At 32.8% G+C, this 12,843-nt stretch overlaps 1 protein-coding gene across 3 annotated transcripts in view; it reads right to left on the bottom strand.

Moving 5' to 3' along the window:
- Positions 1-12,843, bottom strand: part of Acss3 (acyl-CoA synthetase short chain family member 3) — a 197,894-nt gene that overhangs the window by 11,298 nt on the left and 173,753 nt on the right. For all 3 annotated transcript variants that reach the window (XM_087192557.1, XM_004867522.4, XM_087192556.1), the window contains exons 12-13: positions 10,717-10,798; positions 8,377-8,499 (exon numbers count right to left, since the gene is read on the bottom strand). In XM_087192557.1, the coding sequence (XP_087048683.1) occupies positions 8,377-8,499; positions 10,717-10,798 (205 nt within the window). The remainder of the gene's footprint in view (positions 1-8,376; positions 8,500-10,716; positions 10,799-12,843) is intronic.

Genomic DNA, 12,843 nt, shown 5'->3' with positions numbered 1-12,843 from the left:
TGAAGAAAGAGGAGAGAGTGCAGATGACAAAAACCCATTCACAGAAGTGATGGCAGAAAACTTCCCAAGGAGGGGAAAAGAACTTTACATACAGATAAGTGAAGCATATAGGACTCAAATTAGCCTTGATCAAAAAAAATCTACATCTAGGCATATAATAGTTAGGATTCCAGAAACCCGACAGAAGAACAAAATTCCACAAGCAGTGGAGGAAAGAAACAAATCACATAAAAAGGTAAGCCCATCAGAAATCACAGAAGACTTCTCAATGCAAACCCTCAAGACAAGAAGAGCTTTGAGTGACATATTTCAAGCCCCAAAGGAAAACAGACTCCACCCGAGATTGATGTACCCTGCAAAACTATCTTTCAAAACTGATGGAGAAATAAGATACTTTCATGACAAAGAGCACCTTAGGAACTTCATGAATACCAAACCAGCACTCCAAAAAATTTTAGGCAATATCCTAGGAAAAGAAAATGGGGATCACAACCCCAGGAAGCCCAGCAGAGAGAATGTGTTGGGTATGACAAAAAGTTAGATGCAAAGGGGGAGAATCCAACAAAAAGAAAAAGTCATGACAAGGCTTTTAAAACTTTTAACTTCATCTCCCTAATGAGTGTATAATTCAATCTTGTTATTGTACTGATTAGTATTTTTCTGATTCTAGTGTTGCACACCTTTCCTTGTGTTGTACTGGCTATCATCTTCTTGTGTACACTTTTTAATTGGATTGTCTATTAATGAGCTATAAGATTTCTTTATACATTCTGGTCATAGGTTATATGCATTGTAAATATAGTCCGTTTAAGGACTACTTTTCATTTTAACAATGTCATTTAAAGTTCAAAATTTTGATGGAATCTCATTTATCAATTTTTTCTCTTTTATACATTATGCTTTTTGTATCCTAGGAAGATCTTGCCTACCCTAAATTCATAAACATTTTCCCTTATAATTTCTTCTTAAAGTTTTATAATTTTAGTCTTTCATATTTAGGTTCATAGATCCTTTCAAGTTATTTTGATGTATGGAAATAAAAGGTTGAGGTTATTTTTTTATATACAGATACCAGGTGTTCTAGTGCCATTTACTGGAAACACTCTCTTTTCCTCGGCTCTTGAATTGAGTTTATATTCTATAAAATGTTAATGTTAAATAATCTTTCAAAACTCAGTGGACCATATATGTGTGGTTCTATTTCTAGATTCTCTGTTTTATTCCAATGATCTATATGTCTTTCCTTACACCAACACTGCCTTGATTACTGTAGCTTTAGAAAAAGTCTTAAAATTAGGTACTAAAAGTCTTCTAACACTGTTCTTTTAAATGTCAATATCCAATTCTTAATTTATAGCAAGTATACACAGACCTGAATTTTTATATCTACCTTGTGTTTTCTAATCCCACTAAATTCAAATACAATTTCTAGGGGCTCCTAGAGATTTCTTAGTATTTTCTCTGTAGATGTTCATTTCATCTACATATAAAGATTTTGATTCTACCTTGCCAATCCTATCCTAATTGTGTCATTTTATTGCCAGACTATTTTGATGGGTCCTAGGTTTCAAAGTTTAATGGACAGATAAAGAGTAAGTATATCTGCCCTTGTTCCCCACCTTAAGGAGAAAGCATTGTGTCTTCTCCATTCATATAAGGCATTCTCATTGGAAATATGGAGCACATGTCTTTAATCTGTTGAGAAGGTTCTGTTCTACTTCTAGTCTCCTGATAGCTTTTACCATGAACAGCTGTAGAATTTAGTCCAATACTTTTTCTCCAACTAGTGACAGGATCATATGGCTTTTTCCTTTCCTCTGTTTAAATGATGACTTTTTGGGGTGGATCTTCCAATTCTGAACCAAGACTGCCATCCCTATAATAAAACTACTTTCTATATACTGGCAGATCTGACTTCTAATAGTTTGTTTTGTTAAACAAATTTCTATCTATGTTCATACTTTTTTCTTCTATTATCTTTATCTAGTTTTAGGTTTAGCACAATATTGATTTCCTAAAATGAGGGGAGAAGTGTTCCTTCTTTTTTCTGCTTTAAATGTTTGATATAATTTATCAGTTAAAATGTTGTTGTCAAATAGGTAGGTTTTCAAGCTAGGAATACACTTGCTTTAATAGGTGCTATTCAAATTGTATATTTCCTCCAGAGTTAGTTTTATTAATTTGTCTTCCAAGGTACTTCTTAGAAGTTGTCAAATTTATTTTTTAAAAAATTTTGTAATATTCTTTCTGTATCCTTTTAAATTCTGTAAAATCTGTGGTAATGTCTCCTAGATCTTGATATTATAGTTTTAAAAATGTATAATTGATAGATATTGCATAATAGGAAGAGAAGGTCTAAAGGAGCAGGGGGAAGTGGGAGGGGCAGGGGAACAGAATGAAGGGAAAAGAAAAAATATGAGAAAAGGAAAAAAATGGAAACAAAATCTTTGCAAATAGGGAAGGGTGGAGGGGTTGAATGGAGGGCAGTGGAAGGGCAAAAAAATAAGAACCAAGATACTCACATAATGGTACAAGATCCCAATGATGAATGTAACTGTATTTTATAATAAAAAGTACCAATAAACTTAATGGGAAAAAAAACTTCAGGGGTCCTTCCCCTTTATGAATTTATTATTCAGGAGCCCAAGTGAATAGCAGAGAAAAATTTCTTCATTATCTATAAATGAGGTGGGGAGAAGGAACTATTCGGAAATATTCCAGAACATTCTATTTTTTCTTAACAAAGTCTACCCTCAAAAAACAAAGAAACGAAAAGCTATTCTGTCAGAGCCTAAGTGACTGGTGTTTTATCAGAGCCTAACTGACCTTGGAAAGAAAGGACTATCTAACTCCAAGGTCACCTGGTCATCTTGTCCTATCTGAATTGGGAAGAAACTGAGAGCATTGGTGAAGTTTACAGTCCAGCAGCAAGAGATTGAATCCAGGACTAGAGAATATGTTTCCTCAACTCACACTTTACCATCACATCAATAAAGGCTTACTTCATGCTTAAGGCTTGCTCAGAACATTATGTTCATATTTCAATAAAAAATTACAAGGCAAAATGAAACAAAACAAAACCCCACAATTTTAAGCAGCCACAAAAGGACTAGAACCACTCTAACTTGGCAAGAATGTTGGAATTATGAGGCCAGGAACTTTAAAAGCTATCATTATTATGCTGAGGCCTCAAAGTCTTAGAAGTGAAACTGTCTAAATACTTTGGACCTCACATCACATTACCATGTGTTCTGGATGCCAGAAATGGAACTATATTATTTGATGTTTACATTGCTGGGTGTTAATCTTGCTTTGGCTTAATCTCTACTTAATCATTTTCCAATTCTGCCTTTTTGCAACAGCAATTTATACCCTGTCACAATATATCTTGGTGTTTTGCACCTTGATTTTTTAAAATTTTTATATGGGGCTAAAACTTAATTTCCTTGAGTTTTAGATGAACCTTCAGACTTGGACTTTGAGCAATGTTGGTGCTGTTAATACTTGCAGACACATGGAAACAGATTAAACATGTTTTGCATTGTGAACATGAACTTTTGGCCTCTGGGGGAGCATAATGCCATAGTTTAGATCTGAAATGTCCCAAAGGTCCGTGTTATAAAGGTTGATTCTCAGTTTGTGGTGCTAAATGTGCTCTTGGAGATGGGGACTAATGAAAGCTCTTAAGTCATTGAATTGTGCCTTGAAGAGAACTGAGGGATGAGTGACAGTGTTTCTCTCTCCCACTATTTCCTGGCTGTTATGAAATAAACAGCTTCCTCTGCCACGTGCTACCCTCCATGATAGGCTACCTTACCACAGGCCCAAAACAACAGGGACAAATAATCATGGGCTGGAACCTACACAACTATGCACTAAAATAAAATTTTCCTCTCTTTAATTTGATTATCTCAGGTATTTTGTTACACAACAGGATGCTGAACAACACAGGGACTTAATGGAAAAATTAGAAAACACTCAGAAATGCAATGTAGGCTAAACAGAAAGATAGAAATTCTGAAAAGAAAAAGAATCAAAAGAAAGTGTAGACATAAAAAAATGCCGTAACAAAAACAAAGAATGCCATTGATGGGTGAGTTAGTAGACTTCTAGTGGCTGACGAAAAAAATGTATAAGCTTAAAGATCTCCGAAAAGATGTTACACACACATAGTAAGAACACCAGAAGAAAAGAGCAAATACAAGAAATATTTGAAGCAATAATAACAGAATATCTCCAAAATATTATCAGACACAAAAAAATACAAATTCAGAAATCTCAAAAAACAAACATCAAGCAGGGTAAATCCATATATATTTTTTAAAACTTATACATAGGCATATCATATTAAAACTTCAGGAAATCAAATACAAAATGTTTTTAAAATCTTAAAAAAAATACCATACTTACAGAGTATCAAAGGAAAGAATCATATGTAACTTTTCCTCAGCAATCATGTAAGCAAGAAGAGGGAGAATCATCAATTTATATTTCTATATCCTGTAAAATTTTCTTTATAAATGCAGGATTTTCTCAAACAAAAAATTGAGATAAATTTTGTTGCCAGGAGAAAAAAATACATATATATGAGCTTATGCATATGTAAGATGAATGACAGTATCGATACAAGGGTGAGGAAAGGAAAATAAATATTATTTCATTATTTTTAAATGAATTGAGGTTAGTTGTACATTGCAAACTGTAGGGCAAAAGCTAAAAATGCAAAACAAATCAGAATTGACATCTAAGAAGGAAGATGAAATGGAATCCTGTGAAATGCTCAATAAGAATAAAAACACAGACAAAAGAAGACAAAAACAGAATAAAGAACAAAAACAACAAATAGAGGGGCCGGGGATTTAGCTCAGTGGTTCCACCGCCTGCCTCGCAAGCGAAAGGACCAGAGTTCAATCCTCGGTACCACAAACAAACAAACAAAAAAGAAAATAGTAACAAATATGGTAGATAATAAACCAATCAATAATAGTCACTTAATGTCGGTGCTCTAAGAGTGCCAAGTAAAATATAGATGATGCAGAAACACTCTTTGTTTGAAGAGAAAGATGAAAGTTTTCAGGAAATAAATGGAACCAAAATATCTTAAACAAGAAGAGCAAAAATATCTTCAAACGAAAGGGGGAAATATGAAGGAAAAAAGAAGCAAACAGAAAATTAATAATAAATTAGTATTTATAAATATATCAATAATTGATTTAACTGGTAGTCAAACACGAATAAAAAACTAAACATTATCGAATTGGATAAAAATAAAAGCAAGACTCCATCAAATGTTATCAGAAGCCTGCACAAACCATAATGATCTAGATAGGTTAAAAAGATGAAAGGATAAAAAGATAAATGGTGCAATCATTATTCAAAAAAGATACAGTGGTAATATGCTTTTCATACAAAGCAGTCTTCAGAACAGAAGAAATTATCATAGATTTAAAAACCAATACATAAAACAACAATGCATTGTAAACAAGTAATTTTCATCCTAGAAATGCAACATTAAATTTAACAGTTAAAATTAAGTAATAGAACTCATATAACAGACTTTAAACATACACACATGCACATACATTCTATCAATAGATATAGAAAAAATGCTTGAAAATGTAATGCTAATTCATGATATTTTAAAAAATGTACTCAACAAATTAGGAATAGAAGAAAATGTTCTCAATTTGAAAAAGGGTACCAACAGAAACACCTATAGGTAACACCATTGTTAAATAAAAGGTAATGGGTGTTTCCACCCTAAGATCAGGAACAACACAAAATTTTTGCTTTCACTCTTCTTAATTAGTGTCATATCAGAAGTTTTAGCTAGTTCAAAAAGGCAAGCAAAATGCATAAAGAACAGACATTCACATCAAAAAGGAAGAAATAAATCTATTTACAGACAACACAATTGTTTACAGAGAAAATTTGAAGAAACCTTAAAAATATCCTCCTAGAATTAGGAAGATTGGTAAGCTCACAGAACATATATTAGTGTGCCAATATTATTATACAAAAATCAATATTTTTTCTATTCACTAGCAATAAAAATTTGGAACACATCTTTTTAAAAATTACTATTTTAAAAATGGAAATAAAGTCTTTGTAAATAGGGAAGGGTGGAGAGGGTGGAGAGGGTGAAGGGAGTGCTAGGAATGGGGAAAAAATAAGAACCAAGATGCATTATGTAAAGGTACAATTCCCAATGAGAAATGTAATTGTGTTGTATACCTACAATGTACCAATAAAAGAATTTAATAAAGTGCAAAAAAAAAATTATTATTTTCAGAAGCTGGGGATTTATTTCAGTGACACCATGTCTGCCTCACAAGGGCAAGGTCCTGAGTTTGATCACTGGTACCCAAAAAAAAAAACAAAAAAACTTTTTACAATAGCTAAAATTAAATAATTGACTAAATCTCTCAAAAATTCAGAATCTCCTAGAAGAAGTGTGAAATATCAGTGAAATGTATCAAGAAGACCTAAATAAGTGAAGACAGCCATAAAATTCAGGGCTGGAGAGATTCAATATGGATTAGATAGCCATTTCCCCCAACTATCTATAGATTTAACACAATCCTAATCACAATATATTCACGGATTCATTGTAGCTATAGAAAATGTCCTAGACAAAATCCACATGGAACAGCCAAAGGAATAGAAAAAAAGAAGAGTAAATCCAGAAGACTTATACTACCCAAATTTAAGATACAGCAGAGGTACACTGTTGAGATAGTCTGTTCATGAAAAGATAAATGATTAACAAAACAAATGAGATGCTCTAGAAAAAGACCTACTCAAATATTATCAGCTGATTTTGGAAAAAATATGCAAAGGAAACAATAAGAAAAGACAATCTTTTTAACAAGTGAAGCTGGAAAAATTGGCATCCATTAAAAAATAATTATCAATGTGCACTTGCACTAGGTATAAAAATTTAAGAAAATGTAAATTTAAAGTAATATAAAGTGAACAATAACAAAATTAAATATATACTTAAAACTATGAAACTCTTAAGTGAAAACAAAAAGAAAAAAAATCTTTGCAACATTGGTTTAGAAGAAATTTCTTAAATATGAACTGAAAATAATTGTTGGTAAAAGAAAAAAATACTGGGAAAAAATCCTTTTTATCAAGAGGATACAGAAAAGAAAGAAAACACAAGCCACAAACTAAAAAAATATTTGCAAAAGACTTATCAGACAAAGGAAAATACAATATATGTAAAGAGCCTTCAAAGTTGAAGAGCAAAAAAAAATATGTAAAATTTATTAGATATTTCACTAAAGAAGATATATGGATGGAAAATAAACGTGAAAAAATGGTCAATGCAAATTAAATGCATTTAAATGCTTAAATGCAAATTGAAAGTGTAATGAAATATTATACACATTTTAGAATGGTTTAAATGGGACAAGATGAATTTCTGGAAAGAACAGGAAGAAATAAGAACTCTCAGATACTTCTAGTGGGTATGTAAAATAGCACAGCCATCCTGGAAAACAGTATGGCAGTTTCTTATAAACCCAAACGTATTTCTATCATACAACCTAACAGATACACTAGAGCCTAGAGAAGGGAAACAAGTTATATACAAAATGTTGTACTTGAATGTATACAATGCTAGTATTTATAATTGCTCAGAGTTAGAAACAACTCACACTCCTCATATGAGTGAATGGATATATAAGCTCTTTTAGAAAGCCACGAGATGGATTACAACACAACAATATAAAAGGGCAAACTATTGATATAAAACAATTTGGATGTATCTCGGATTTTTTAAAGTGAAATAACATTGTCAAAAGATTTCAGTAGTGTATTATTTCATTTATATGCCATTCTAGGTAAGGCAAAAACATAGGAACAGATTAAAAAACAGAGTGGCCAGCAGTTACCAGGGGCAGAATACAGAGATGATGTGAGAAAATTCTTTGGCAATGTTGAAATTGTTACTCATCCTATCTGTTGTAATGGTTAAATATATATACATATATATGTGTGTGTGTGTGTGTGTGTGTAAATCAATAACCTACAGTCAACTAGTAAGTAGCAGGAATTAAATATATATAGGGTCTCGTATTAAAAAAACAAAAGAATGGATTGGGAATATAGTTCAGTTTGAAGGCCATGAGTTCAAACACAGTAGCACAAAATAATAAGAACAAATACATGAACTGTTTAGGATAGAGAAGAATATTAAAAATCTACCTAGAAGAAAGTGAGAATACAGAGATATAGGATGAATGACACCTCTGTTGTATATGAAGGGCTCAGTAACTTTCCAGGTGGGATAATTTAATTTCAAAATTTCTTCACTTCAGCATTGTTTCTGGACACTACTTGAACTAGTGTATCAATATTCATCAATACCTCTTCAATGGCACCAGCAGAAATCCTGTGACCTGCAACATTTATGACATCATCAACTCGAGACATAACATACACATAGCCTTCTTCATCCATGTAACCAGCATCCATAGTGTCATAGTATCCCTGAAAATAAGAATAAATAATGTTTTATTAACATGCATTGTTGGATAATGTAATTTTAAAGTTGGTATAATATAAAATGTGATAGGAATAGATTTATTGTATTTATTTGCCTTTTTTATAACTACACTCTGAAGTTAAATTATTTTGGTTTTGAAATCTTCCTAGAATCTCTTTGCTCCTCTAAGAGCCAGGAATTAGATAAAGCATTCTTATACATGTGCAAGTTAAGTGTTTGAACATAAGACTTGTAAAGTTTATGAACTCAATTACATTTTTTAATGGAGAAGTAATAGCTCAGTATTTCCAATATAATTTTGCATTACAAAGTAATTCTTTGATAAAGTTTTTCTCTAATTGTATTAAATTTTAAAACTATAAGCCTTCCTATGAATAATTGCACAATAAATCACTAGTTTATTAACATAGGTTAAGACTGGACTCAAATTTCAATGAAATTTAATAGTAAGAAAGAAATTTAATTTTTAATTAAATTAAAGTAGCATATCTTTGCTGGCCCAGCAATCACAACAGAATGAAGAATCAAGAAGAATAAGAAATAGAAAAACATATTACTTTCTCTAATGCTTCTGACGTTTTGATACCTACAATCATGAGAACAGTTTTAGCACAAACACTGGCTAGTCAATGTGTTTCTTAACCTTTTTGAGACTCAGTATGTTTGTATGTTAAATGAACTAATGAACTACTCTACCTTATAAGAATACTTTAAAGCCTGTCTAAAATGGTGTACAGGACAGACTCTGGCTGGAGCTCTTATAGCAATTGCTATGGTCATTATTAAGGTAATGAATTCTAGAGCTGGGCTGTTTTGGTTCAAATTTCAACTTCATCATGTATCACCTATCTGACCTACCCCTTCTATGCCATTATTAATGCCTCAGATGAGAGGCTTGAGGTTGGGTAACAAAGTAAAGAATTGCTTCATGTAGTTTAATCACATATTGAGACTTGGAGGGGATTTGTTGGAGCTTTGAATGTTAAAGGTGACCATGTCAATATCACATGCACAAATTATTTGCCATTGTCAGTTTGTAATTAATCTTATTAGTACCATGATGTCTTAACTGTGGCCCACCAGGTGGATAGATTGGAGTGACTGGAGCCTTGCAGACTGGCAAATCTTTCCTGCCACAGTCCATCAGGGGAACATTTAGTCTTGGTTATTGAGGTTATTTCTACTCTGAGACATCTTTCTAAAGGAAGCTGTTTTAATTCTTGTCATTTGTCTAGTTGATTAGGTTGTCTTTCACTCACAAATAATAAAGACAGAATACTAAATACTTGGAATAGCTTTTTTATTAAATTTTAATCATCCATTCCTCTTTACCTACTGCATAATGAGGTCAAAATATCACTCTCAGACAAAAAAATGTAAAAGAAAAAAAGTGAAAGGACAGCAGAGAGAAGATGGGGGACCTTGGCATGTATCATCACTGAAGTGCTAATATGAGCACAGGCCACCTCACCTTGACATAGAGTAGTAATGGGTAAATGGCAAAATGTGAACCAGCAAGACAATCTTTGTTAACCAAGACACTGACAGCAGGGTGGGCTTTGAGAAAACTGCCTTTTTCTTGTACCTTGATTCTTAAGTGGAACTTTATTTTATTTCATTTTATTTTTGGTACCAGGGATCGAACTCAGGTCATTGCGCTTGCAAGGCAGGCAGTGGCACCACTGAGCTAAATCCCCAGCCCAAGTGGAACTTTAAAATAAAGAGCTCAGGGAACATTTAGAAAAAGATGTCAAAAGAGATAAAAGTGTGGAAAAATACAACTCTGTACAAATCAAATGAATTTTATTCAAATAACCAGGTGTAGAGGAGATTAAGTGATCTCAATGACAGTGTGTAATTCTAAGTAGTTTCTGTCACTCTGTACAGAGAAATCCAGTGGGTGAAATAATAATTTTTTTTTTAATGGAGTTAGCAAAATCCCTCTCAAAAAATTCTACTTTTGAGAGCTTAGGAAAAGCTGTTAAGAGAAACTGAGAAATCTATATATATTTATATATAATATAAATATATATCTCCTTTAGCTTATGATTTGGGTGTTCTTATCTATGAAAGCTGGAGACTGGCACGGGAAACTGTTAGGTTTTTTTAATCCGTAATTCTAGAAACAAATTGCTCAATTAAATAGATTAAAGTTATAGAGAAGTATAGAAAAATTTTTTAAAATATTTTAAAGTTCTTACAGGAAATTTTTCAAAATATAAATGCTTGAACGCTTCCTGATTCTTCCAGAGTCCTGAAAAAGCCCCCGGTGGTAATGGCAACCTTATGTAAAAACACAGCAATTAAAATGATGACAAAGTGATAATAAAGACAAATTGATTAGAACTATTATTTTTCCAGTGTTGTGGGTAATTACAATTCAAATATGATACTAAAATGTAGGCCTAATCTGCTGGACATATTATGTGTAATTGAGGCCTAAATACTTCACCGTGTCACAGCACAATTATTGAAGAACAGCTGGAGTTTGTGAAAAGTAACAAAAGGCACACACATTTGGCATTCAAACACTCATTAGCAATGATCACTATTTCAATAAGGAGCTTAACATCTGCAAAAATGAACTAAAAATGCATAACTAAATCACTTTCTAAGAGAAATGGTTCCAGCATAAGAAAATAAATTTAAGGAGTCAAGATAATTAACTGTCACCTGTTCCTGTATGTGTAATGGAATGTTCTAATTATGCATCCAGTGTACAATTTTATCTCAATGTGCTTCCCTCCCTGTAAAATCCCTCTTCCTGTTGATTTTTCTATTCCCTCTTACTACCCAGCAATATGTATTTTCTTACTCCTTACTACATGGAAATCTTGAACATATAGAAAATAAGGAAAACACATTTCTTTTCTTTCTCAATAATTTTCCATATACTTCCTTCTTTTATAGTATCAAATAGGTGTTACACATATCACAAGGCTATATCCCTCCATACAACTTATCTATGACTTATCTGTCTGTGTTTATATAATGAATGAACAAATTCTTATCTTGATTCCCTGTAGGAAGTGACTACTGAAAAAGGCAATCACTCTCCTTGTTTTCTTGTCACAAAATGTTCGTATTTTATACTTTTAAATTTTAGATACCATAGAACTTGAGAACTTTCAAAAACTTTCCTTATAAAATAAAAAAGTATCACTAAGTGGAGTGATGACTCACAATTCAGGTGCTAAACAAAACAACACAAGAAAAAACTGACAAGGAAGTAGAGACAACTACTGTCCACCTAAGGTGACATCACACATCCTCTCCATAAGTAGTGTTTTCAATTCTGATAGGACCAGAGGTAAAAGCTATGGTCAGATGCCCATGTCAGTGTTAGACCACCATGGATCAGAATTCTACTCTCACATCTGTAGGGCAAAAGCAAACAAAACAAAGCAAAACAAAACAAAAACACTGCTAGAAATGTGAGTAACCAGGTGTGGTTCCACATCCCTGTAAAGCCAGCTCTCTTGGGAGGCTGAGGCAAGAGGATTGGAGCAAGTTCAAGGCTAGCCTTGGCTACACTGTGAGTTCCAGGCCAGCCTAAACTATACAGCAAGACCCAGTCACAAAAAAAAAAAAAGATGTCTCCTAGGCGAGCAGCTGATGTTCCCCATTTCCACCATGTTCAGCCTCCCAGGAGCTATGGTGAAGACTTCCTCCTCAAGTCATATTATTGTAGGGTTGTAGTGTAATTTTTCCATGTATACCTTTTTTTTTGGTACTGGGGATCAAACTCAGGTCCTTGCACTTGTGAGGCAGGCAGCAGAACCACTGAGCTAAATCCCTGGCCCCCAAGTCATAGTACAGTAACTGCTATTGTAATAATGATAGGAAATACACTACATCAGAGGAAATATGCTACATCAACATTTCTTGATTTCATATATTTATATAAATGCATGAAAGCATTTTTTAAACTTAAAAATATAAAAGGTAAAGAAAGGCAAGTGTTTTGTTGCTATTGCTCCTATTACTATTTTTGTTCATCATTAAATCTGTTTGAAGGCTGCAGGCTGAAGCTGGTAATGGTTCCTGTTTCTTTTAAGTGACTTTGTATGGTAATCCTTTTAAATCAGCATGCAAATAATTTTGCTTCACCATTCTGTTTTAAATCATCTCCTTAATATTTTTCAATAAAGGATAAAACTCATTATTAAGCATTGAAGTAAAACATAAATAAAGGCACATAAAAATAAATATTTCTTGGGTAGTACAATAGGCAAGTGATACTGATGAATTATCAAATTTTTTTAAAGAAGGAATCTGCATAATCAGATCTTTGTTCCAAGAATATTGTGTGGATGAGCTGGGTAACT

This window comes from Heterocephalus glaber, unplaced genomic scaffold (genome assembly GCF_053883595.1).
Source record: "Heterocephalus glaber isolate CG9 unplaced genomic scaffold, H.glaber_assembly_v1.0 deba00001572, whole genome shotgun sequence".
NCBI classification, from domain to species: Eukaryota; Metazoa; Chordata; class Mammalia; order Rodentia; family Bathyergidae; genus Heterocephalus; species Heterocephalus glaber.
Note: the sequence above shows the minus strand (reverse complement) of the source record. Positions and strands in the feature narration are given on the sequence as shown.